The sequence below is a fragment of the Alligator mississippiensis genome, chromosome 2 (assembly GCF_030867095.1).
Source record: "Alligator mississippiensis isolate rAllMis1 chromosome 2, rAllMis1, whole genome shotgun sequence".
Taxonomy (NCBI): Eukaryota; Metazoa; Chordata; order Crocodylia; family Alligatoridae; genus Alligator; species Alligator mississippiensis.
This window is the reverse complement of record NC_081825.1, coordinates 192,916,195-192,943,574: the sequence shown is the minus strand read 5'-3', so window position 1 is coordinate 192,943,574 and position 27,380 is coordinate 192,916,195. Positions and strand designations below refer to the sequence as shown.

Genomic DNA, 27,380 nt, shown 5'->3' with positions numbered 1-27,380 from the left:
ATCTTCCCAAAACCACCCATCCTATCCTTTAAACAAACATTGAACCTCACCAACTTCAACACCAGAAGCAAACTTCCTACAGCTCAAAACACACTGAATGGATCAAGACTAGGGCTGTGTGAAACCGCACTGTTCTGTTTTAACTTGTATTTCAACAGAACAGCGTTTTGTTTCAAATTTCATTCCGATTCGAAACAGCAGTTCTGTTTCATTTTGCCAAAACAGCAAAACCGTTTCGATGTTTCACCCATAGGCTATAATGGGGAAGCTCGAAACAGCCTATAACTTTGTCATTGCTGGCCTGATTTGGATGAAGCTTGCAGGAGTCATAGCCCTTTCTGAAACCATGAAGCCTGCCAAGTTTCAAGGAGATCCGTGCAGGGGTTTGGGGGAAACTGCACCTCAAGCTGCAGACAAGCAAAACTCGTGACATGGGTGACACTGTGCACCAAGGCACAGCAGGGTGAAAGCTGCAGCTTGCTAGCCCCTGCTGAGGCTACGAAGCCTGCCGGCTGTCAAGGAGATAGGTGCAGGGCTTCTGGGTTCTGGGGCCCTGCACCTCTGACTGCTGACAGGCAAAACTCATGACATGGGTGGGTAACACTGTGTGCGTGTTAAGGTATGCCCTCACCCAACTGACACCAAGGCGGAAAGCAGGGCAGTTCAAACAATGCTGCCTTTTATGCAGTTTTTCCATCCCTCCCCCAGAGCACTGGGATTGGAAGGGACCTCAGGAAAGGATGACAGTCACTGGCCAGCTGCAGTCAATAGTGAGAGCACTCCTTCCCCCTCCCTCTCCTTACTTTAGTTTGTTTTCCTGCAGGCAAGCCCAGCTTGAATTTTGAAACTTGAAATGTTTCGAAAGTTTCGAAACGTTTTGACTTGCCTCGTTTAATTCTGAAGCCGTTTTGAAGCTCTCCTTTTTGTTTTAATTTTGCTATTTTGAGCTCAAAACGAGTTGAAACAGCCTCGAAACGAAACTGCCAGTGAAATTTCACATAGCCCTAATCAAGACCATGCCAGAACAAGAAATATAAAGCCTGCCAACAAATCTCCACCACCCCCACAATTACTATCCCCCACAACAGAACCATCACCATTCCTGGATCTTACACCTGCACCTCCAGAAATATAATACTTCTCTCATCCAGTGCACGAAATGCCCTGATGAAAAATATGTAGGAGAAACCAAACAACACTTGTGTACCAGAATGACAAGAATACACAACTACCTGTGGGGGCACATTTCTCACAAGAAAACCACTCTCTAGTCTCAGTTCTAATCCTCAAAGGGAATTTACAAAATACCTTCCAGAGACAAGCCTATGAACTTCACTTCATCAATCTACTGGATACAAAAAAAAAAATCATGGACTACATATAGACATTGGATTTATGATACATTACAACTTACCTGACATCTGACTCCTTAGGTAAATCCTCCACTTTTTACCATCTGTTCTCATTCCCTTCCCCCCACCCTCCTGCCTCTCATCCTTTGACTACAGCCACTTTCATTCCCCCTTGCCCCCCACAACTCTCTGTCACCTACTGACCACCTCAATTTACATTTTAACTGACTGGCCTTCCTGCATACATATTGATCTCTGGCTGTTTTACCACTCCATCCTGGAAGAGCAGACGCCATCTGCAGATGCTTCCTCAGCCTCATGAAGGGTGTTTGTGCCCGAAAGCTTGCTAAGAAGAATTTTTCCAACTGTTTGAGTTGGTCGTATAAAAGATATCGGATCTACCCAAAGAACCTTGTCTGCCTACGTACATGCCAAGCATTACTAAAACATAAGAACGTATAATTTTATGCAAAGATCTATTTACCATCTCTTTACTTTTGTGGTAGCTGCCATTAACCACTCACATTCAAAAGTTCAGACTCCATTTTAGGTACAGTTTGCATAGAAACAGTTAAGTAATTTCTAGTTATTACTATTTGCTTCTGCAAAAGTGAATATTCACTCTCTTTCTTGGAAAGCACAGTCCAAATAGATGTTCATTATAAGACAGTGATGGAAGAAATAAAGACACTTCGTTAACTTTTACTGTAGGATTGTAGCAAAACCCCCAGTTTTTCTTTTTCTTTCTTTCTTTATGTGAAAATGCATTCCCTCCTCTTCCCCAACCATTTCTGACTTTCTCTCTCCCTCTCTGTTCTCTATAGATGAGTATAGTAAGCTAAGATGTAGAAGTAAGCTTTAACATTTTATTTTAGGTAGTAAGTTCTATTTTTCTCTCCTCTCCTTGCAAATAAATGCCCTGCTATTTTGATATAGATATCCACTGTTTTATAAGTTATAATTATTATGTTTGCACTGATTTTTTTTTTTACTGCTTTTATATTGTGTGATTACTGTTTTAGGCCTATATATGTAAGTTAGCATAAGTCACATCAAGTTTCCATCTTGTAATGTCAAACCTCCATCTTATCCCCATGCCCGGTTGTATAACCTATGACTCATACTACCCCTCCCATGTAACTTGGTTCCTGAATGAATGGGGATGAATGAGGGTGCTTGAGAGACAATGGCAGTAGGTCTAAAAATAGCTCCCTCTGAATGACTGAACCATCAACACCAATACCTGGATCCAGCCCTTGAAACAACCCTCAGCATTCAAGGAACAAAAGATGAGGCAACCCACCATTGTGCCAAGGCTGCACATGCTCAGTAAGAACACCTGGAGCCCTCTGGAACAAGACTGACATGGCCTGAACAGGCCCTCCTACAGGAGATCAGAGGTAGTCTGCCCCATAAAAAGGGGAAGTGAAGTCTGACTCCTTGGGATGCCCTCTTCATCTGGACCAGCACCATGTCACACCACCTATCCACCCAGAGGCCCTGCCGGCAACCCCCCTCTGGACAACGACCCCTTTCCAGCCTGGATAGGTAGCTATCACCCCCCACCCCCTCTTCAATCAAGGACTTGGACTCTGTTTCTCTTCCCTACCTGGACTCCAATCCTTCCAATGAGTCTCCTTCTCCTGCTGCCATTGTCCATGAGTGTGTCAATAACTTCATGGGGCTGTATAGTGTTTTGTCTGTTTAATAAGCTTGTTATTTTGAAACCCTGAGTTGGGTTTGTCTATTTCCTGACTGTTTTCCCCCTTGCCATCACTTATTTGCCCCACCCAATCTCTAAGCTGCCAGCCTCAGTTTCCAGCCCCAAGCTCCCAGGTTTCTGCCTCTCTCTCTCTTTCCTGGCTGTCTCCTCCTTGCCACCACTTATCTGCCCTCCCCCTCCCCCCCATATCTCAGCTGTCTGCCTGAGTTTCCAGCCCCAATTTACCTGTAACCCCAAGCCTCAGTTCCTCAGCCAGTTTCTCTCTAGTCCACCTGTTCTAATGCCGGTTCTGGCAACTTTCATTCCCTACACTTTAACTCTCTCTCTCACCTTAACCTTCCCCCAAGTATCCCAGGTACCCCAAGCACACACACAGAACCATCCAAGTTAGGAACTTACCTGTGTGCATGTGTAGATGTGTTGTATGGGTGTGAACTGGTGTCTGTCTGTCTTTGCATGCATGATATATGAATTCGTGATCTGTGTATGTGTACTGAGTGTGCGGGTATGGACAACTTTTATTAAAAAAAATTAAGTACTGTGCAAAACAAAACGAAGAAAAAACAGACTTCTTGTAAAGCTGTTCCTTCTATTGTTCCACTTGGCTACTAGTGCCCTATCATCCACTGTGTTCTAGCTACCCTTCCCAGGTTTGTCAGCAAGATGGGAAAATTTTGCCATGCTTATCTGGAGTCTTCCACAAAACACAGCAGATACCTTTCAGCCACTGCCTCATCTGCAAAACTCTTGCCAGGGAAGGCAGAAAACGCTGGCTTGCATCCATAGATGCTTCTCAAGCAAGTCCCGGGACGTCATTCTCCCCCTGTACTCGGCCTTAGCGAGGCCGCAGCTGGAGTACTGCGTCCAGTTTTGGGCTCTACAATTCAAAAAGGATGTGGAGAAGCTTGAGAGAGTCCAGAGAAGAGCCACGCGCATGATCAGAGGTCAGGGAAGCAGACCCTACGATGACAGGCTGAGAGCCCTGGGGCTCTTTAGCCTGAAAAAGTGCAGGCTCAGGGGTGATCTGATGGCCACCTACAAGTTTATCAGGGGTGACCCACCAGTATCTGGGGGAACGTTTGTTCACCAGAGCGCCCCAAGGGATGACGAGGTCGAATGGTCACAAACTACTTCAAGATCGTTTCAGGCTGGACATAAGGAAGAATTTCTTTACTGTCCGAGCCCTCAAGTTCTGGAACAGCCTGCCACCAGAGGTGGTTCAAGCACCTTCATTGAACACCTTCAAGATGAAACTGGATGCTTATCTTGCTGGGATCTTATGACCTCAGCTGACTTCCTGCCCTTTGGGCAGGGGGCTGGACTCGATGATCTTCCGAGGTCCCTTCCAGCCCTAATGTCTATGAAATCTATGAAACTGATTTTTGTCTAACTTTTGGGGTGTACAGTGTACGTGCTTGAATTGGTGATAGGTATGCATGTACCTAGGCTGGTTTGGATGTGTGCGCATGTGTCTGCCTCTGTGTGTGTGTGCGCGCGCCTAATTGATTTGTGTGTTTGTATATATGCAATTGTGTCATACCCTCCTGTCTAACAGCGCAATATTGAGATCCTGAGAGTTGGCTTGACCCCACAGGGCAACAGGATCACAAATTTAAGTGACAGGTTATTTTGAGGATTTTTCTCCCTGTTCATCAAAAGCCTACGAGGCATTTAAAACGGATTCCATAACCTCTGGAGGAATATTTAAACTGTGACATCTAACAGGCTATAGATTTTCTGCCTTCCCTGGCAAGAGTTTTGCAGATGAGGCAGTGGCTGAAAGGTATCTCCTGTGTTTTGTGGAAGACTCCAGATAAGCATGGCAAAATTTTCCCATCTTGCTGACAAACCTGGGAAGGTAGCTAGAACACAGTGGATGATAGGGCACTAGTAGCCAAGTGGAACAATAGCAGGAACAGCTTTACAAGAAGTCTGGTTTTTCTTCGTTTTGTTTTGCACAGTACTTAATTTTTTTTAATAAAAGGTTTTCAAATCAATGAAGATATATTTGACAAGGTCCGATCTGAAATCAACTTCACAGAAAATATGTTCACTATAAGGTAGCTTTATTTTGAGAATCTGCACCATTTTGGAGGCTCTTTGGTCATGAATGCAAGAATTAAAAACTTCCATGCAACTTTCAGATAAAATTGGTGAGGAATGCAACTGTTCCAGAATGCAAAAGATGGTTTAGGATTTTAAAAAATAAATAAAATGAAAACAAAATCCACTGGTATCAAAGCTCAGAAAAAGGAGGCAAATTAACCTTACTGAAGTTTTCTGCAGAACATGGATTAATCCCAAGAACTTTACTCAGATTGCTTGCCACACTTGTGCATCACAATGGATGCAATCAATCTCATTATCATGCTGCACCCACATGTGCAAACATTTCCACAAATCGCACTTTGAAAAATCTAAAACTGTTTAAACAGGACAAAATGGCAAGAGTATGCCATTGATGCAAATATATTTTTATGAGAAGACTGAAAAGGGAGGTTATTAAATCAAGTTATTAGAAAAATATTAGCCTACTTCAAAAGTTATAGGGAGCTTTAGTTATTACTTTTTTTCTTTTCACCATTTGTAGGTATTATTTTATCAAAAAGCAGTTAATCGGCGTGAAAAAGGTGCAACAGGCATGCTTACCTCAGTACTCTTACTCCTTGGAAGATTAACAGCTCTCCTTAGCTTCTTTACAGATTCTGTTATTGCTGGAGTTTCTACACCGTCCAGTGTACAACAGATCTTCCTGACGCTCTTAATTACATGATCTACTTGTTTCTAGAGATATGAAAGAAAAGTCAAAGTTATGGTCTTGATTTTGTCTACAGAAATGATTACTGTTTCAGTCAATACATAAATATTTTAGAGAAAAAAAAACAGTAAAAAAAAATCTTAGACATTATCAATAGATGTTACTTTACAGTAGCCCTCCAGAAAGACTCCCAAGTTTTTAACCCTCAGTCTTAAGAAGTTGAACACAAAGAACAGCAGCAACCTCTTCAAGTTGGTTATGGCTTTGTTATCAAAAACCCTTGTGTGGTATCCATTTTAGTGCAGTCTCCCAAAAAGAGCTTGCAAACCTCCTAGCTACATTATCTTTCTACTTTGTTTTACAGGCAGATGCGAATGCCTTGTTACAAATTGTAATTAGGCCATATCCTCAGCTGATATACACTTATGCAGCTCCAAATTAATGTATTTCATTCAGTGTAACAGACGGATTGTACTACATGAATAAAGCTGCTATTCAGTTTTAAAGTGTGGGCTCATCCCTCAGACTACAAAATGTATCTTCATAAGATAGTGATGGAAAACAGTTATTTTAATATTCATGATGCTTTAAGAATGAAAGCTCATATAATTGCATTTTAGGTCATTTGTTCTCTTTGTGCTAATTAAAGAAACTGGTCAGGAAATTTCAGCACTCTACAGACCCTACAAGCGTCCAGAAGAAAAATATTTATCTTTGACCATACATTTGTCATCTGATTGGACTGCAGATACACACAAAAGCAGCTTTAAAAAGTTCTACTTTGGTCTAGTATGCTATATATTTAGATCACAGTTGAAAAGGTTGTTTGGTAGGAACCTAACTGCTTTTTGTAAATTATACTGCAGCAAATTGTGATCTTGGTGAATGTATTGTAAAAGACAGATACCCACAGCAAATTATTTTGAAATAAAAAGAAGACATTCCCATTATCAGAACATACAAAGCATATTCAATTGTAGCATAGTTCAAAGGCAACAAAACATCTAAATTAAGTGCCTCTAACATCCTTTTCCCTCATTCAAAAAAAAAAACAAACAAAAAACCAAAAACCCTTCAGTTTTAAAACCCAAAGACATTCTTACTGAAACTATTATCTTTCATATAGAAACTGAAGTCCCTATTCCTTTACTTTTAACGAAAGCATGTATAGTTGGGAAATATTTTTCGTATTTTTATACTAGTGCTTCTACTTAAGACAAGAGAAGCTTGTTTCCTAATGATCGTTTACAAGCGTTTGTATCTAAATGTAGGCGTCTAATACTGTAACTTCCTGATAAAATGTGAATATTAAGACATTATGTACGATATAGTGTCTCATGACCATACTTTGAATAGATAGTAAACTCATTTGTATTTAAAAGCGTTCATATTTAAAAGCCCCCAGGGCCTGCGGGGGCATGATGGGCTTCTGCTCGTGCATCTCACACTGCTGCCAGACCCAAACAAAGATTATGATTTTGTAGGTATAATGGAGACCTGGTGGGACCCCACCTATGACTGATGCATAGGTATAGAAAGCCTATAGACCTTGGGAAGAGGGGTGGGGGGCATGGCCTTCCATGTGAAGGAGCAGTACACTTCCCTTCAAATCAAGTTTAGCAACCAAGGAGGGCATCTTGAGACCCTCTGGGTTAAAATACAGGGAGAGCATGGGGAAGGGGATGTGATTGTAGGAGTCTATTACAGACCTCCTAATCAACAGGAAGAGCTGGATCATGAATTCAATAGGGAACTGGATGAGGCTGCACATTCCTGATGCATGGTCATCGGGGGGGGCTTCAACCCCCCTGACATCTTGTGGGAAGAGCACACAGCCAAACCTTACCGGTTGCTTAGCTTCCTCGCTTGCATTGATGAGCTCTACCTCACACAAGAGGCCTATGGACTGACTAACAGAGAGGCACTGCTGGATCTGGTTCTGGCCAAAGGGGCTGATCTAGTTGGCAATCTGAGGATCAAGGGAAAGCTTGGTGACAGTGACCATGAACTGATCACCTTCTCTGTCCTACACAGAGCGGGCAAATCTCTCAGTAAAACAGAAATCCTCAACTTTGGGAAGGCTGACTTTCACAAACTCGGGAGACTGGTCAATCAGGCACTAAGACACCATGGTCCCTTAGAAAGGGGAGTCCACAAGGAATGGTTGTTCCTTAAAAACCCAATCTTCGAAGCACACGGGAGGGAAGTCCATTCCATCCCACAGGAAATGCAGTTGGCAGGCTGGGGTACCCACTTGGCTTAATAGGGAACTTTTGGACCCCCTGAAACCGAAAATAGAAGCCTAAACCAGATGGAAAATGGGAGTCATCACCAAAGAGGACTACACAGCACTAACTTGTACCTATAGAGAGTGAACCAGAAAATCCAAAGCAAGACCTGAAGTCAGGATAGCCATGGGAATCAAGGACAACAAAAAGTCCTTCTTTAGATATGTGGGAAGTTGGAGAAAGAACAAAGGCAACATTGGACCCAAGCTAGATCAAATGGGGAAGCTGACATCTGACGCTCAGGAAAAGGCCAGTCTCCTAAATGATTACTTTGCATCAGTCTTCCACCCACCCAAAGGGGTCACCCTGTTGGACAGGACGCAAAGCATCTAGGGGATGGGAGATAGTCCCACAATTGACGTAAATCAAGTGAGGGAACACCTCAAGAGGCTCGACATCCATAAGTCCGCAGGCTCAGATGGAATGCACCCAAGAGTCCTGAAGGAGCTGGTGGACATCAGGGCACGCCCATGGTGAAGGTATTTGAAAATTCATGGCACTCAGGAGAGGTACCAGAAGACAGGAAAAGAGCCAACATGGTCCCAATCTTTAAGAAAGGAAGATCTGGGGAATTACAGGCCAATCAGTCTGACAACCATCCCTAGAAAAAGTCATTAAGGGCTCCATCAGCAATGGAAGGCAATTTTCTGAGTGCCAGCCAACATGACTTTGTTGCTGGAAGGTCTTGCCTGACCAACCTCATCTCCTTCCATGACCAGGTGATGCATTGCCTGGACAAGGGAAATGAGGTTGATGTCATATCTAGATTTCAAGAAGGCCTTTGACTTGGTCTCCCATGATGCCTTCATGGTTAAACTGGAGAACTGTGGCTGCAACCCTCTCATGGTCTGATGGCTGAGGAACTGGCTCTGGGGTTGGACCCAAAGAGTGTTAGCTGATGGGAGCAAATCAACAAGGTGCAAGGCGACCAGTGGTGTCCTTCAGGGCTCAGTACTCAGGCCAGTACTCTTCAACATCTTCATCAATGATCTGGATTCAGGTGTCAGATGTAGACTGGCAATTTTGCGGATAACATAAAACTATGGGGCAAAGCAATCACACTGGAGGACAGGGTGCTGATACAGGTCAACTTGGACAGGCCCGCAAGAAGGGCGAACCAAAACCTGATAGTATTCAATGTAGAGAAGTGCAGGATGCTCTACCTTGGAAGGAAAAACCAGCAGCATATTTATAGGCTTGGCACTGCTACGCTTGCTAGCAACACAATCGAAAGAGACTTGGGGGTCTCAATTGACCACAGGATGAACATGAACCACCAATGCGATGCCGTAGCTGGCAAAGCCAACTAAACTCTGGCATGCATCCACTGATGCATCTCAAGCAAAACCAGGGATGATGTCAACCTCCCGCTTTACTCGGCCTTAGTGAGGCCACAGCTGGAGTACTACGTCCAGTTTTGGCCCCCCCTCCCCACTTTAGGAGGGACGTGGATAAGCTTGAGAGAGTCCAAAGGAGAGCCACCTTCATGATCAAAGGTCAAGAGAGCAGGCCTTATGAAGAGATGCTGAGGGACTTGGGACTCTTCAGCCTGGAAAAGACAAGGCTCAGGGGGAACTTCGTGGGAGCCCATAAGTATGTAAATGCATAGGCAACTTTCTAAAGTTAGTATGGAATAAAAGAACCTCTTGTCCAAAGATTAAATTAAAATTGGAGAAGGTACTGTATTTTTTTTTTTTGAAGACCAAGAATCATTTATGCTTAAAAGGTGCACTTTAAAAAGCTATAAGATTTTAATATAGAAAATAGTTGTGTTTGTACTCGTTTGAAGTGGGATTTTTAATTAACTGAATTCTGACAGAACTATAGAGATCTCAAAATGATCTGAATAGGATAGGTTAAATTTAAGGAGGTTCTCAGAACACATAATCAGAGACAAAGACAATATAACTATAAAGTTCAGTAACTGTTGTATTTGCATTAGTAGGTTGTATATTCACGAGCTGAAGACATGAAAACATTTCATATCAACGTTTAGCCAAATAAAAGGTGACAATACTTGAATCTAGCTGTACCCCCGAAAGAAATATATCTTCCATCTTTAGCAAGACTGGGTAAAGAATATAAATCTGAGTTGTGGTAGTAACTGCCAACACTCCTCTGGTTAGCTTGTTGTACTTATCCAAGCAAGGAAACTGAAGCAGTATTAGAACAGATAAGACAACAAATCACAACCAGCATCAAGAGGAAGCAACATCCTAAACCAGCAGTGCTTCTGTAGTAATACAGAATTCAACACCACTGGTATAAATGCATTTAAAGCTGTAATGCTTAAAAGAATGTTTAAGTAACAGAGCTAATTGCATGTTTAGACCATACATTCCTGGAGAAGTGATAGGCGCTAGCCTTGATAAGAGAGTAAGTGCACAATTCCTAAGAAAGATTAAGTAGCTGCATCAAGATTGATCCTTTCAAGAAAATTATTGGGTCTATTCATAAACACAGTTTTTAAAAATGCAATGACTCCTGGATGGCTTCTTATAAGTAACCAAGTTAAACAGTCTTTTTTTTCTTTTTTATAGAATTTAGGAAACCTATATTTGTTCATTTCCTAATAGATCAGATTACCTAGGATAAATCACATAAATAACCTAAGCATTAACCAAAAGCTCACAGATGGCCAAAAGCAATGTTGAGTATTCAAACAGAACTCACCACTAGTTTTCTGGAGCATGCCTTGATATCAAGTATGACCTTAGCAGGGGCAACTACTACCTTTTGAAACCTCCCCAAAAAATGCAAAAGGGAACTCTGATTAAAATATGTAGTCTGCTACTTGCTTGTGTTTTGATTTACTTTATTTTAGAATTCTCTCTACTAATAAGAGCACTCATAGCTAGAATTGCATTTTTTAAATCTATCTTTACTTGTTCAGTCTTTCAAGAAATGGAAATAGTCACATATGATTAAGATTAGCATTAAGTGTCCCTTAATTGAGATCAAGAAATAATATTTGACCCACCTCTCTTTTTCTACCCTAGCAATGTTTATAATGTACTGGGGGCTATTATTAGTTTTCACATAACATTTAAAAAACACTCATCCATTTACCCTGACAATAGACAAGATTTTACTAGTCTGACTATATATACACACACACACTAGGAAAAAGACAGGAAAATATAAGATCTGAAAGTTTAGAACAAGAGATCCAACATCATCAGAGATATCTGAAGGATCCCATTAGTTTAGTTGCCTATATTTCATTATTTGTTTTTTTGTAACTATATGGATTTAGTATGTTTCTTCTTTATTTTGACTGCAGAACATTTTTCTTATGACCTAAAGATGACCACAGTTGGGAACCAAGGAGGAGTGGAAATCAAAAGAAATGCATACACATTACCTCATTTTTAAGAAACATGTCAATTTGATTGTGGTATTCCTTTAGCTCTTCATCAGAATGCCTGGAACAAATATTGGACACAAGTTTTCAGCGTATTATCTTAAGATTAAGGACAAATATGGTTTGCTCAGATGAGTAGCAGAGGGCTTGAATCACAAAGGCTGTTAAAACACACAAAGTTACCTTGCAATATTTTCTCTAAAAGTCTTTTCTGATTGACAGATGTATTTTGTTATATGTGTAGGTGTCCTATCATCTTCTTCCTAGCAATAAGAAAATACTGTTTATTCAATCCGGTTGCCACTATTTTCCTTAGTTTCCATTACCATGAGGACATCTCTCCCTAATCTCTCTCAGGCGCTTACTTTTGGACTGAGTTAACAGAAAAAGATAACGTATTTCCTGTCCGGCTGGTTTTCTACATTAGAGTTATAAATAAATAAAAAAGAATCTCAGATTGAGTACGAGATGCAGAGACTGATATACAGAACACCCAAGCCAAACATTAAAAAAAAAAAAAAAAAGATGTGTGCAGTTGAGTTCCTAATTCCATATTTAGTCATTTCAATGACCCGATTTTTTTAAAAGGTACTCAGCAGTTTCCATTGATTTAATCCACCTTTCATTGCATTTAAATAGCATCCTCCATCTAAGGCCCTTAAAGTAGTCTGAATACCTCAACATGCTTCTGAAGTAGGAAACTATTCTCATTTTACTGATTGAGCCACCGTTTCAATTTACCAAAGTCACACAGGAAACCAATTTTTCAACCCTGTCTTAGTCATAAGACCATCACTTCTTGCTTCTATAGGCACAAGTGAAAAATAACAGGACATTTTTGCAATCAGTTTTTCCATGATAATACTTGACTCGAGGTTAGGATCTGCAGTTCACGAGAGCCATATTAATATTAATTTATTCACCATCTACTGTTCATGATATTCTGCAATCCTGGCTTCTCTTTGCTTTGCTTCTGTAAATATCAATCAAGCCAATTCAACACCACTTATATTTGTGATAAATACAGTGTAAAGCAAATGGCTTTCTAACCTGGGGAAGGAGGATGTGGGGGTAAGGGGGTGGAAATCAGGGCAGGAGAAGATGGTGAGTGAAAGAAGGCCACTTAACCCCTTACAAACCATCTTGAATTCTCTCAACTCATAGGGGAGCTATACACAGTACAATGAGTATTATTAGCTTATCTATTTAAAGTGATGCATAACTGAATGGATTAACAGTTGGTTATTCATGTAATTAATTTATATAAATCTCAACACTAACCATGACAAAATCCATTCTAATTTTATTTACTTAAGCTCCTACAGGGGAAACAAGAGTTAAAGAGCTCTGTAAACCTTTGATACAGCTTTTTACCTTCCTCAGAAACCCCCCCACTTTCAGCCAAAGCAGCTGGATATCTTAATAAATTAGAAGTTCATATGTACTTACTGTTCGTGCCAGATCTCTGCACACTACACTATGGCTCAAGAGCTGCAGTTTAATCTCTGCATCCCATTTTCGACAGTTCTGAATGTATTCGTGACTTCCTACACAGTGTTTGCTGTTAAAATAAATACTTTAGTTACCCACAGTTTCAAAACTTGCCCATTTTCATGCAGTTGAAGTATTCAAAGCAATCCTGTTTTGAGCACCTCTCATATCTGTATTCTCTCAAAAAAGGCTTTGAAAAATTTAGGTTCTAAACTTCTGAATCCAGCTTTCAATCCTGAAAAAAAAATATTTGAATTAAGCCATACCACACTTTACATATCCTATCATAGAACCTATGCATAATTTTGTGTTTAAATGCAATGACTTACAAAACTCTAGTAGTATAAACCATTATAACCACAAATTCCAAAATTAACTAAACAGCATTAAACAATCCAGACAGTTTTGTTTTTTGTGGGTTTGTTTTTTTTGTTTTTAATTCCTTCCATCTGTCTTTCATATTCATTTACCAAGTTGCAGATATATGAATAGAAGATCAAAGCCATGTTAACTTGTTACTGTAGCCCAGGGATAGGGATTTTGTTTGGCACATGCGCCTCAGGACAAACAGCAGGGAAACGACCAGGCTGCGCTATCACAACAAGGATCGGGCCCCCTAACAGCTCCCCTGCCATCTCTCCCTGGAACACCAACTTCTTACAAGCTGAGGCTGAGGGTGTTTTTGCCACTCTGCCCAAAAATGTTGCTGACCCATTACAGTCAAAATGTCCTAAAAACCTGAATCTAAAAACTGCTCATGTTCACGGCAGAAGTTATGAGAAAGAGAACTCCCTAATCTAAGAGTTTCCTTATACTGTAGCACATGAATGTGAAGATCACCAAGTTAGAAACATTTCCTAACCTCTAAAACAGCAGCTGGCAACCTTTTCAGGTTGGGGCCTGGAATGACCCAGTCTGGGTCACAGATGTGTGGGCAGTAGGACCTGGCTGCCACTTCTCTCCACCACAGCACAGGGAGTGCAACTACTACCAAAGCCTACCATCACCATATGCAGAATAAGTCACATGTCTCAGTGCCAGATCCAGTAGCTTTAGTGGGCCAGATGTGGCCTACAGGCTGTAGGCTGCCACCCTATGATCTAAAAAAAGTCACAGTATTTCATATACTGACTCTTTTTCAGAGATCAACTCACCAAGGATTCAAACAAGAAACCAAATTTTGGCCTGAGAAAGTATGTTAACAAACATGTTAGGCACTTACACACATGCAGGGAGCCTGCTCTGACATACTGGAAATCAAGTCTGCTGGAGCACATAAATTGACATACTCCGGCAGCCTCGCACATCATGTGCATTAGCGGCACAGTGCTCTGAGAAAATGGTGGTGATGTGCTTTGAACTTAAACTAAAGCACACTGTGAACGTGTTTTAAGTACACTGCTGCCATTTTCTCAGCGTGGGGATGCGCTGCGTCACTGCTGCACGTGACATGCGGGGGTTTTAATTAGTGCTGCTCGCTAATTAAAACTGCTCGGCACTGCATCAGAAGCACGTGTACAATGTCCATTTTGACTATTTTTTCCCCAAGTGAAGGAATAAGCATATGTATTAGAATAGGGCTGTTCAATTAGCAGCCTGTATGCAGCTCACAAGGGGCTAAGTTGCAGCCCCTCTGGCTCCAGCCTAGCCACTGCTATCCTCATTGCTCCAACTGCAACAACAGCCAGAGTCTCAGGGCTCTGCCACCCTCCTCCAGCTTTCACTGCTTGCCCCTTGTGGAGTGGCACAGCCCGAGTAGCTGAGGATGACCCTGGTGCTGTGCAGACACTCCGTGGAGCCATGATGAGGGGACAGAAAGGGGTAAGCATACATGCAATGAGTGGTGGGATGCCTGTACAGGCACATGATATATCAGGCAAGGGGCTCCCAAAAGGTGCAATGGGAAGATGCCTGCAGTGTGCAGCCCTCGGGGGCCCATGGCACACCCTGGTGCGGCTTCTGCTGGTGCATCCTATGAGGCATTTGACCCCCACCACTTAGAAGTTGCATTTTTTACATGTATTTTCAGTAAGAATGCAAACTATGGCTTCCACTTTGACCAAGATGGTTAGCTTAGAGTCCAGGGCTGCACATGGCACCCTCACAACCTATTTTAGATTGCCATTTTATACCACATGATTGAATATATGAAGAACAAAATGTCTTAAAATGAGTCCATAATTCTACAGCACAGTCTGTTTGGACCATCCATGCTACAACAACACTCCAATCCTTTTACAGCATCATGGAACAGCCACTCAGGCAAAAAGGTCTTTACAACTACAGAACTTGGAATATGGTTTGGTTATAAATTAGATTTTATTAAACTTGGCTGAAATGGTACAAGCAATATGCCAGCCCCTATCCACCACCAGTTTTTAACGAATGAAATATAAGGTTTGAGCTAGCATAAGTCAAGTGTGAAACCGAGTCACAAGACGCACAAAGTACTTGGCTATAAAAATTAAGTGAATTCAGTGCAAGCAAGTATTGCCATTCCAAAAACTAAAGTGTTGTCTATTTAGTAGACAGACAGAGGTAGCTAATAGTTTTGAAAAAAAAAATTTAAAAAAAGGTGCTTGAGTATAAGGTATACATATTCCTGTCCCAACTGTGATTTACCAACTTCAATCTGGCAGACAACTGCTACTGCGACCAAAATAGTAGAGGCTCAGAAACCACTAACTTTGACAAGGTTAGTTTCCAAAGGAATTAAAATAGAAACTGTACAGATCTCAAATTATTTAATACTGTGAAAGGCTAGTTAATATAGGACAAATGGATCTACAGACAAATAGGCACTTAAAACAACTCCCCCGCCACTACAAAAGGAACTAATGGTATTAGGATTAAGACACTGAAGTTAATTTGCAAATTTACTGTTATATATTAATGCATAAGAACAGGCTTTCTAGTAACTCTGATTTAGAATGAGTTAAACATTAATAAAAATAAAAGTTTACTTACTTCTGCAAAACTTCTTCTCGGCCACAGACTTTCAGGATATAGCTGCCAATATCCACTTCATTCAAGTCATCATGTACCCAGCAAAGTGCTTGCATTATTATAAGCTCAACAGGAGAACTCACTGTTTAGAAGAAAACCCAAACACATCCTAAAGTTAAATATCAATTACTGCAACTGCCTCCCTGTACATCTTAACTAATTTGAATGTAGCTGCTTACTGTTCCTATTGGATAGGATTTCTTTTTATACAAACAGACAATAGTTTCCTCATAGATACAGAGGCAAAAAACTTATAGAGGCTTATCTGGATACAATGAAGTACAATACAAGAGAACTCTCTAATCTATGCATTCTAAAACATACCACGGCACCACAGATGAATTACAACCTGGCTATTTCATAAGGAAAGAAAAGAAATATTTTTTTTTTTTTAACAATTAAAGTTTAAATGAATACCACTGGCATCTCAAGCATTAGGCAAGACATGGATTATCCAAATTAGAATCCTCCTGGGATAATCAGGACCAAATCTGAATAAGTATTTTTACCAAGTGGCCAAAACTGCAGTTCTCATCTATAGGGTTCCTTTTACTGGGTGTACTGGATTAGTCCCAACTTTGAAGGGAAGTGTTACAGTCTAAATAAAAGTTCCCTGGAACATCCATATGTTATTTTGTTTTAAGTACATATAAATCCAAAACAGAAATTTTTCAAGAACATAGTTAAAAAAACCCAAACACAAAAAACATAACATTGAGAACACAACTCTAAAAATCCAATGAGGTCTGGTATAATTTTGCATCATTGGCTGACATTTGAATGAATCAACTTGTCATGGCATACAGAGTATAATTTGTGCATAACACGATATGCAGTATGATGCAAAGACAGCATAGCATAACAAACCTGTTTCCTACCATGAGGTAGTCATTACAAAACTATCTATAAGAAGAGTGTTGTTTATAGTTGAATATTTGGTGGAAAAAACAGAAATCCAGATATTTGGAGTATAGTTACTTAAAAAGGGTATCACAATCAGAAACCATTATTTGATGCTCAATTTTTTTTTTGCAGCAGTATATGCAGACTACAAAAAAGTATGCCCCATTTTGAGGAATTCTTAAAACGTAACATAAATTTATGGTAAACTGTGGAATCTACACCAGCAGTTTCAAAACATAAGTTAATTTGTGATCGGTGGTTTAAAGTGTGTTTAATTTAGATGGTATCTCTTTATGCTATAAAAGTATATTTAACAAGGACCGTACACAGTACAAGGAATCCCAGTATTGCTTTTATAAGGACAGAAGTTGGAGTTTTAATTCCCAGAATTCAGATAACTTTCCAGATGGTTTCTGTTAGAAAGAACAACTGTTTGTGCATTATACTAGACAGACAAATATTTTTAAAAGTACCAGCCGTAAATGCTATATTTCATGCTTATACATAAGCACCCATTTTGTCAGCTACTAAAGAAACTCATCATAAGCTTTTTTAAAAAGCATGCATCTGTAAAATTGATGCAAGAAAACATTTAATATGTATAACATGGTATGTCTAGAGAAACACTCATCTGTTTCACATATTAAGCTGCTGACACTAAGTTTCACAAAAAAAATAAAGCAAAAAAATAAACTGGATTTCAGAAATGGGCCTTTAAAAAAAATAGATATTGTCATCTGAATGAAGTCTGTTTAATATATTAAAAGCAGTCAGCAGATTTCAGTTAACAAGCATTGCCACCAAAGATTTTCATTTTAGCTACTGTTTCTGAACAAAAAGTTCTTACCCTCACCATGTTTCTAAAGCATTGAGAAAAATTTTGACAAAACCCTCCTACAGATGCAGTATTTAGCAACCTTGAAGAAAAAGCCTCCCGACGTGTCATCTTAACCCTCTCACCCAGTTATCAAACCAATTATTTCTTCTATGTAAATAAAAACTATAGCAATGTATTAAATGGATTATGTTATTTATCTACATTTTCCCCTTGTATTAAGAATGAGGAAAAATTAGTATGGCAGTTACCTTTAAAAGATATAGACAGGGCAGCCTAGGCCACAAGAGGAAAAAAATACTAGAAACACTAGAAGACGTAAATTTTCATGACAACCTTTTTAGCAACAAGTTAAATCTAATTTTGTTAGCACAAATATGTCAAGAAAACAAAATTTGGCATAAGAGAAAAAAGAAACATGTTTTTGTTGTTTAAGCCAAGTTAAATAAATAGTAAACAATTACCATTAATTAAAAATGAACAATAAACTTTAGCTTAAACATCAAATATTTAACAAGAGAGGGAAATGTTTTCATACAATCATAGAAGTAGGGTTGGAAGGAACCTGGTAGATCTTCAAGTCCGACCCCCTGCCTGGGCAGGAGGAAAACTGGGCTCAAATGACCCCAGTCAGGTAAGCATCAAGCCGCTTCTTAAAGACCCCTAGGGTAGGAACCAGCACCACTTCCCTTGGAAGTTGGTTCCAGATCCTAGCCGCCCTAACTGTGAAGTAGTTCTTACAGATGTCTAACCTAAACCTACTCTCCAACAACTTGTGGCTGTTATTCCTTGTTATCCTGGGGGGCACTAGGGGAAACAAGGTCACCCCCAAATCCTTCTGGTCCCTTCTAGTGAGTTTATAGACGGTCACCAGGTCCTTCCTCAGCCTTCTCTTGTGAAGGCCGAACAGGTTCAGGTCCCGTAGCCTCTCACTGTAGGGTCTGCCCTGCTGTCCCCGGATCATGTGGGTGGCCCTCCTCTGGACCCTCTCAGTGTTGTCCACATCCCTCTTGAAGTGGGGTGCCCAGAACTGGACACAGTACTCCAGCTGTGGCCTGACTAGTATCGCATAGAGGGGGAAAGTTCACCTCCCTGGCCCTACCTGAGATGCACCTGTGGATGCACGATAAGGTTCGGTTAGCCCTGCCAACCGTGACCTCGCACTGTTGGCCCACGTTCATCTTGGAGTCAATGATGACTCCAAGATCCCTTTCTGCCTCCGTGCTCTCAAGGGAGTTTCCCCATCTTGCAAGTGTGTTGCTGGTTACTACTGCCCAAGTGCAGCACCCTGCACTTGTCCGTATTGAAACGCATCCTGTTTTTGGTAGCCCTCCCCTGCAACCTATCCAGGTCTTGCTGCAGTCTTTCCCTCCCTACTAGCATGCCCACCTCACCCCAAATTTTGGTATCATCAGCAAACTTGAACAGGTTGCTTTTCACCCCGTCGTCCAAATTGCTGATAAAGAAATTGAACACTGCAGGCTCAAGGACCGAGCCCTGGGGGACTCCGCTGCCCAATTCCCCCCAGGTCGAATATGACCCGTCCACCACCACCCTCTGAGTACAACCCTTCAGCCAATTTGCAAACCATCTGACTGTGTAGGCATCCATGCCACAGTCGCCTAGTTTTTTAATGAGAATGGGGTGGTCGACAGTGTCAAAGGCCTTCCTGAAATCCAGAAAGGCTACATCCACAACAACACCTGCACCCAATACTTTTGTGACCTGATCGTAAAAGGCAATCAGGTTGGTTTGACATGACCTGCCCTTGATGAAACCATGCTGGTTGCCCTTGAACATCATCCCCCATGCCGGCCCATCACAGATGTGCTCTTGATGATCTTCTCAAAGAGTTTCCCCAGGATTGAGGTAAGACTGACGGGTCTATAGTTGCCCGTGTCCTCCCTCCTCCCTTTTTAAACATTTTTTTTAAACATTGTAAGCATAATAGCTTACATTTGCAATTACTACACAGTTTATGCAGAGATTAGAAGTAATTTTGAAATATTTTCCTGTGCAGAAATTGTAAGTGCCTTATCAGAGCAACATTTGTATGCAAGTATATTGGTGGTACAGTCTGACACACCTGCTACTACAAACAGCAGAGGGAGCACAAGATAGTTTTGCATTATGTAACTAAGCTAAATGCTTCAGAAACAATGAGTTATTTAGAATATGAAGGATTTAACCTCATTTACACTGAATTTAAGAGAAAGAAAATACTTACAAAACTAAGGTAATCCACTTGACTGAATTTCCCAAGCTTAAGTAGTATAATAGTAATAGGATAAGTCCCTCCCCTCAATTTGCTGGGCATGACTATGAAATAAATTGTCTTGGAATCCCTATCACTATTTCTGTGTTTGCATTGTCATCTGTATTGTTTGGCTGCATAAGGAATAGCTCACTTCAAATGCAGTTAATGCATTTTTCTCTTTCTCAATTCTTCAGAGCTGAGAAAGATTTGGCCCATGAAGCTATTGGAGAAAATGGGGATGCTGGGGTGGAATGAGCAGGGGCAGAGCCCACTGCTGAACTGTAATGTACAGAGGCCCCATTGGGGACACTTGATGAAGACAAGTCACTTGTGTGAATGCCACAGTCACTTGTCCTGCTGTCAGAAGTGGGTCCAGATCCATCCCACAAGGAACCTCTTGGTCATGGGGGGAGGGAGGGCAGAAGGGTCAGGGGGAAGCAAGGGAGTTTCACACCCCCACTATAGTTCATAAACCTGCATAACAACTCAAAAGGGGAATATGCCTATAACTGTGACTTAATCCTTTATGGCATACCTCTTCTCATAAGGATGAGCAATTAACTTTAACTTATTTGCTTGTCTGACCAAAAAAAAAAAAGGAAATCTCAAAATGATTTTTAACCGTACCCTATGAAATAAATAAATAAATTAATTAATAAATAAATAACAGTTAAAATTGTGTACGTTGTACACACTGATAAAGCCGAATCAAGCTATCCGCTTACCTTAAAATTGATAGTTCTAAATTTACATTTAGATAGAACCCAGGAAGGCAGAAATTTTCAAAAAGAATTTGCGCAAGTATTTCACACTTAACAACCTAATGCTTCAGGCTTAATTACCATATTTTCTTGATTAGAAGACAAGTTTTTTGCCCCCATTTAACTTTGGGGGAAATGCCCCTTGCCTTATAATCAAGCACAAGGAAGCAAGAGGGGAAGGTGGGGAGAGAGGCAGCTGTTGCAGCTCTGGACCCATCCCAGGGCTGGGGCTGGAGCAAGGGCCAGACACACAGCTGCTGTCTGCCCCACCCCACCTCTTCATGTTCTGTCATTCCTAACCCCCAGTCTCCCCATCCCTCTTTCCCCCTACTTTTCCTCTCTCCCCCATCTCTGCTGCATTTCTTGTTACCTTTGCTTCATACCTGCAGACTCTATCCCTGCTGTAGCTTGAGGCTACAGGTGGCAGAAGCAGCATGAAAAAGGGGAGGCAGGGGGAACAAGGGAGACTCTGGGCAACCTGGGGCTGCAGGGCAAGAAGTGGGGAATCCAAGTAGCAAAGGCAAGCTGCCTGCCTGCCTCACTGCCTGCCCCCAACCACTTGGCCCATTACTGCCCTCCTTAATCATCTCTCACTCCACCACCTGCAGAAGTGGGGGTGGGGATGGGGGCAAGACACAACAAATTGAAGATAGTCCTCCAATAATTAGAATCAATACATGGAAAATTATAATAAATGTATAAATTTTCTGTGCATAGAATCTAATTACTGGGGGGTTGTCTTACATTCAGGGTCATGTATTCCAGTAAATATGGTACTCCAGGGGGGAACCCCGCCCCGCCCTAAAATAAACGTATTCTTTCAAATGGAATAAATCAAAATCTTGTTGCCATGTGAGCCCTGAGGTATTAGCACCCATTTAATGATTAAAACATCTTCTGGAATGCTATATCTGATGACATTGGCAGGTAAATGGCAAAATTCTCCAGCAGCTTTTTTTAAATTAAGGAATCATTTCCTTCAGATAATTACATACAGCTGCCGCAGCTACACCACAGAAGTAGAGAAAGTAATTGGACTATGGAAAAGAGCATTGTAACAGTTTTCCATTAGTCGGGGAGCATTTGCCTCAGCTAAAGATAAAAAGAATCAAATTCTTAAATTTGTACAACTGCAGAACACTTTGCAGTATGTACAGGTGATAGAACCTTGTTAGTGAATTAAGGGATCCTTTTGGATTTGCATGTAGACTTAACTTATACTTAACAACATTGATTGGCTCACCACCACCACAAGAAGAGTTGTCATTGGAAGGACAGCCTAACAGTACAATTTGATGAAGGGGAGAACAAAGCAAAAAGGAAAAGAAAGACAAACCTGTAAGCCATTGCTTTTATTGATGTAAGCTTAAGAGAGACCAAACTTGCATAAGATAATGAACAAAGACAGTAAATTAATTGCCATCAGCTTAATAGTTAACTATAAAATGGAAACATACCATCGCAGGTAAATGTCACTGGCTGTTGGAATCCTTCAATTTCTATTGAAACCTTGATGCTGGCACACTCTCCACTTATATTTCTCTGTAGCATGACAGGACTCAACACAAAGCCTGGATTTGTGTGCTGATTGGTATAGGGGAACTTGGTCCGCAACCTGTGAACAAGAAGCATTCAATTTATGAAACACCAAGAGTCCATGTCTGTAATGTAGAGGAATGTAGTTTTCTGAAAGTAGTGCCCAGACCTAACAAACATGAATTGCTTTGATTCTTCATCCAAGCAGGATTACAGAAAACATTTACCCTTTGTCTGCACCACGAAATGGTCTTTTAACAAGTACATTTACATACACATTGGTACAAAGAAAAGAAGGGGAGGTCTGCACTGATCCAAACCAGTAAGCAGTGGGTGCTAGAGCACCTCTCTCAGCCTGTTAGCCACTGCAAACCCAGCCAGATGGGGCCATCCCGGATCAACTCCCCAGTACATGCCCTGTAGTCCCCTGCTCTACCCCCACAGGGGACTGAGGGGCCCCCTGTTCAGGTGGTGGCCCACCTCGAGGGAGCTTCCCCCTCAGGGAGTTCCTCGAATCCTGAGTTACTCAGCCCAGGCAGTCTCGGGGAGGCCAAGGGAAATTCCCCTTTTACTCTTCCCAGCTGCTGATCGTTTCAGCCGCTGCCACAGGAGGGAGGGAGGGAGGAAGGGAGAATCTCCCTGCATTCCCTGAGGTTGCTCCAGGCTATCCCTGAGACTGGCAGCACCTAAGGCAAGCAGTGGTGAGGTTTGGGAGGGGAAGCCCCCACAAGGCAGGGGCTCCCTGGTGTCCCCGTTCTGGACTGCATGGCCAGGCACACAGCCCAAAGGAGTTCCCCCTCCCTCCTATGGCAGTGGCTGAAGCAATCAGCACCTGGGAAGGGAGAGTGGGGGGGAATTCCCCTCAGCTTCCCAGGGCAGCGCCTGCCTGGCTAGGGGACCCCTGGCCAGGGTGGAGGAAGCCCCCTGAGCTGGGGGCTCCTTGATGCCTACACCCGTGGGGCCTTGGCAACTCCTTCCCCCTCCCTTCTCTGGCAGGAGCTAAGCCAAGCAGCTGTGCAGGGGAGGGGGAGGTCAGGAATTCCCCAGGCTCCCCCTGGCAGGGGGGAGGGCTGCAGAGGGGCAAAGAGTCCCCTTCATGGGGTCTTCCCCCCCCCAATGTGCTGTGTAGACCTGGACTAGGAGTGTCGGGGGGGGGGGGGGGAGCTCCCCTGTCCCCCACCCCACAGGCTGATGGAGACAAAAAACCATGCTGTGCAGCCCCTACCTGCTTGGAGGTTGGACAGAAGTTGAACTTTGAATCCTAGTATCTTCGCCTCAGTATCTTATAGCTAGCTACAAGTTCCACAGGCTAGCTAGGCAGTAAAATTATTTTCTTTTTTGGCTAAGATGCGTTAACACATCCACATAGTGTGATCCCCATTTATATTAAAAACAAATAACAATAAACTAACAATAGCTTCCTTAGGGCTCACCTCTTTGCTAAAACAAGGGATTCCTAATATTTTAATCTTATATTGGATTATAATAGCACCTGAAAAGGTGCTGAGTGATTTCTAAACTCAAGAAAAAAAAAAAAGGTCCTGCCAGAGTAGAGTCTTGCATATATCTCTAATAGTTTGTTGTTTATCTTCTCTGTTTTTGCCTTATTCCTTTTGGAATGAGGTGACTATAATGAATACTATTTCAGGGGTTGTCAACTGGGGGTAAGTATACCTCTGGGGGTACTTGGGAAGACCCTAGGGGGTATGCATGAGGAAGTGCGGACTGAGTGCCAGCCACCACCCACCACCCCACACTGCCACCTCCCAGAAAGAGGGAGGGAGGAGGGAGGGGCAAGCTCCAGATGAGCAGCTGCAGGTGCTGCTGCTGGAGTAAGCACAAGGTGCTGGACAGGGGAGGAAAGCATTTACTTCCTTGCTTGGGGATCTCACAGGACACTAGTGTGACATCACTGCCTTAAGATGTCACACTAATCACTGCCTTAGTAGTTCATAGGAGCAGAAGGTTAGAAGGGACCCTCTGGATCCATTGTATCCCTTCTCTTACTACTGTACACTTCACTTTCAAAAACCAACTGAGCACTGATTATATTCATCTGAAGGAGGCTGTTGCAGCAAATGCCTTTGTCTGGAGTTACTGATATAAGGGATAGGTTGAGAGAAGTCAGTTGGGACAAGAAGGTGAGTGAAGAAATTTGAAGGACACTGAAAAGAATGAGGAAAGACAAAGAATAAAATGCAAATACAAAATAAGTACAGGAGAAAAGCCAGCGAGGTGTAGGATATGAAGAGAGTAAACGAGGGGTGTCAAACTTATCCGCCCTGTGGGCGAGAAGAGTGGCATGGGGACAGTACACAGGGTGGATCAGAACTGTGGCCCCCACTGCATGCCAGATCCACAGCACCTGCTCTGGGATTAGTGCTGCATGCAATGCCCCTTCCCTTCCCCTCCCCTTACCCCCACTTTCCCCACCACTAGTCCAGGGCAGGTGTTACTTGCAGCATGTGTCAATTCAAACCAAGAGGCAGCACTGGGGGCCAGATGACCACTCGCAGGCTGCATCTTCAGTACCCCTGGAGTATGCCAATGAATCAAAAAATGCAAAAAAGAAACTAAACTTAAGCCTATTATATAACATTGTGCCAACATGTTACACTGTATAAACCAAGTTAGAATAAACTGATGTGTGGGGAAGGGACATATACTAAAGTTGGCCTAATGCAGCCAAGTACTAGGACCAGACCCGTGAATATTACTTTAAAAATGTGTTATCAAGTGTGATGTTTTCAATAACAATAGCACACAATGCTATTTAGCCATTTACTTATTTCTGAAAGCTAATTTGAATTCAGTAGTTTCTTACTTTGTAACTGCTTGATAAAAAGCTGCCATTTCTTGGTTCTGCCCTTCAATTTCTTGGAGAAGTGCATTTCCTGTTGGCAAGCTAGTGGTCCCATTGTCTTTCTGCAACTCAAAGATAAAACAAAATTGTAAAAAAATAGTTGAAAAATATTGCTAGAAGTCCTCATAAGCGCATTCCTTTCATTAGCAAAGATTAAAAAGTAATTTGAAGTTTGCTAATTTTACATTTAAACTACTAAGTGTGTTGTTACAGACATATTACAGGGTCATCCAAGTCTTTAAGAGAATGTAGCAATTACTAAACATTCAGCAGTGATTTACGGTCTTGGATATTCAACTCCATTTTGAGGGAGAAAGGAAGTAGCAGACACAACTTTACAGTTAGTCTGCAACACATGCCAAGCGATAACTTCTACATTAACAGCCAGAGAAGTAGAATCAGAAATTAAATATGAATGGCAGTTTCTACATATAAAGAAAGACTGCAGGCATTTCCATGAGTTGAGCCCAGCAGCATTGAGCACATCCCACTCTAACCTAAGAGTGCACTGTGGTCATAAATTGCAACTGTCTTAAGAAAAAAATAGATGGAAATAAATGTAAATTTAAACCCAAGTGTTTGAATCAGCCCCACTATACTGAAACAACATGCATGCAGGATAGTGTTTGTTCTTAGAGCGTGTATGAGTGACAAAGATGCATCATGTAAATCCTGGATGCAGCCTTTAGAGGAGCCAGGAACACTAAGAGGCTGTCTGTTTTCTCAGTCTGTGCTAATGTAGCAATGTTTTGTTTGGTTTTTTGTTTTTCACTTTCCCTCAGTCGAGGGTATTTTTCTTCACCCCTGTGTCTGATGTTTTCCTTTGCAGCTAATAAGGCTTCAACAGGAGATTTTTAGGTGGTTTGGTTTCCTTTGCACTGGTTATCAATGCAAAACAGAGAAAAAGGCAATCTGAATCTTCTCCTAACAATTGTGGCTCCTTATCTTATTTGAAAGAAGTGTAATTCTCAGGTGTACCACTTGTCCAGTCTGAGGTGAGGTGCAAGTCAGAGTGCTAAAATCAGTTCTGATCCAATAAGAAAAACACTGGAAAATCCAAAATAAAAAAACAAGATCACTGGGAACTGAAACAGTATTCAAAATAGGTTACCGGATAGGAGAAAAGATGTTTTTTTGGAGGGATAGAAGACTTCTTTACCCCCTTTTACCTTCTTTCTAACACTGAGTACAAATGAAAGAAGAAATGCCTACCAAATCTGTAGTTACTCCTGAAGGAGGTCAACACACTTAAGACTCACAGCTGAAAATATTTAAAATCAGACAACTTCAAAATTTGTGGTTTCTACCTCAAACTTGTAAGTACTTTGTTGTGGAAGTAGATTCTGAATAAAGTATAAAAGAATGAACATACGAGTCACTGGAACATTTTCCACTGATATAATATAATACACTGATATAATAAATAATGACAGCTGTCAATGTTTGTAAGTCCGGGTCCATAAATCTCAATTCCTCTCTATGCAAGGAACTGCATGTTCGCTCATTATAAGTAGATAAAGCCAATTCATATGCTTTACTAGGGTTAACTTGATAGCCTTCTACCAATTATTTTGAAATCACATATTCGATTGCAAGATAAAGTGCATATTTATATCACATGATCATAACACAGAAGTACTGTGCTAAACATTATCTAGATAATTCAATGTAAACAGCATAAAAAAGTTAAAATACAAGTGGTTGATGCTGTTCAGTGAAGTTAGACCAGGGGCAGGCAATTATTTTGGCTTGAAGGCCACTTAATGAGTTTCAGTGAGGTGGCAAGGGCCACAAGGGTAGCCCTGCCCTTTGGTTACCATCTTGGGACCAGAAGTTCCACCCCAAACTCCTGACCTTTGCCTGTACGTCCCACACCTCACCCCCAGAAGTACTCCTTTTGGGAGGGGGAAAGCTAGGGGCTGCCATCTTGGAACCAGAAAAAAACCACAGATCATATACTAAAAGTCAAACACCTACTATAACATATTTTAATTTTATTACCACAAATATTTGCCACAATCATTTGCATAGTGTATATAGGATTGCATAATAGCTCAAAAATAGTCTTACTCCTCTTGTGTATGGGATGTGGTTGGGGGTTGGGTGTGTGTGTGGTGGGGTGTGACTGTGTGGGGGGGGTGTATGCATGTGGGAGAAGGTTGTGAAGGCAGGGGAAGGGTGGAGGGGTGTGGGGACCCCCTCTCACACACTCCCCACCCATAGCGCACAGCCTCTGCTGCCAG

At 41.7% G+C, this 27,380-nt stretch overlaps 1 protein-coding gene across 2 annotated transcripts in view; it reads right to left on the bottom strand.

The window, feature by feature from the left end:
- The window catches only part of PIK3C2A (phosphatidylinositol-4-phosphate 3-kinase catalytic subunit type 2 alpha), a 97,851-nt gene that overhangs the window by 36,994 nt on the left and 33,477 nt on the right, over positions 1-27,380 (bottom strand). The window contains exons 3-9 of one of the 2 annotated variants that reach the window (XM_014602315.3): positions 25,099-25,205; positions 22,196-22,353; positions 15,944-16,064; positions 12,935-13,046; positions 11,669-11,748; positions 11,486-11,546; positions 5,725-5,859 (exon numbers count right to left, since the gene is read on the bottom strand). In XM_014602315.3, the coding sequence (XP_014457801.2) occupies positions 5,725-5,859; positions 11,486-11,546; positions 11,669-11,748; positions 12,935-13,046; positions 15,944-16,064; positions 22,196-22,353; positions 25,099-25,205 (774 nt within the window). The remainder of the gene's footprint in view (positions 1-5,724; positions 5,860-11,485; positions 11,547-11,668; positions 11,749-12,934; positions 13,047-15,943; positions 16,065-22,195; positions 22,354-25,098; positions 25,206-27,380) is intronic. The other variant, XM_006277170.4, reaches the window with a different exon arrangement.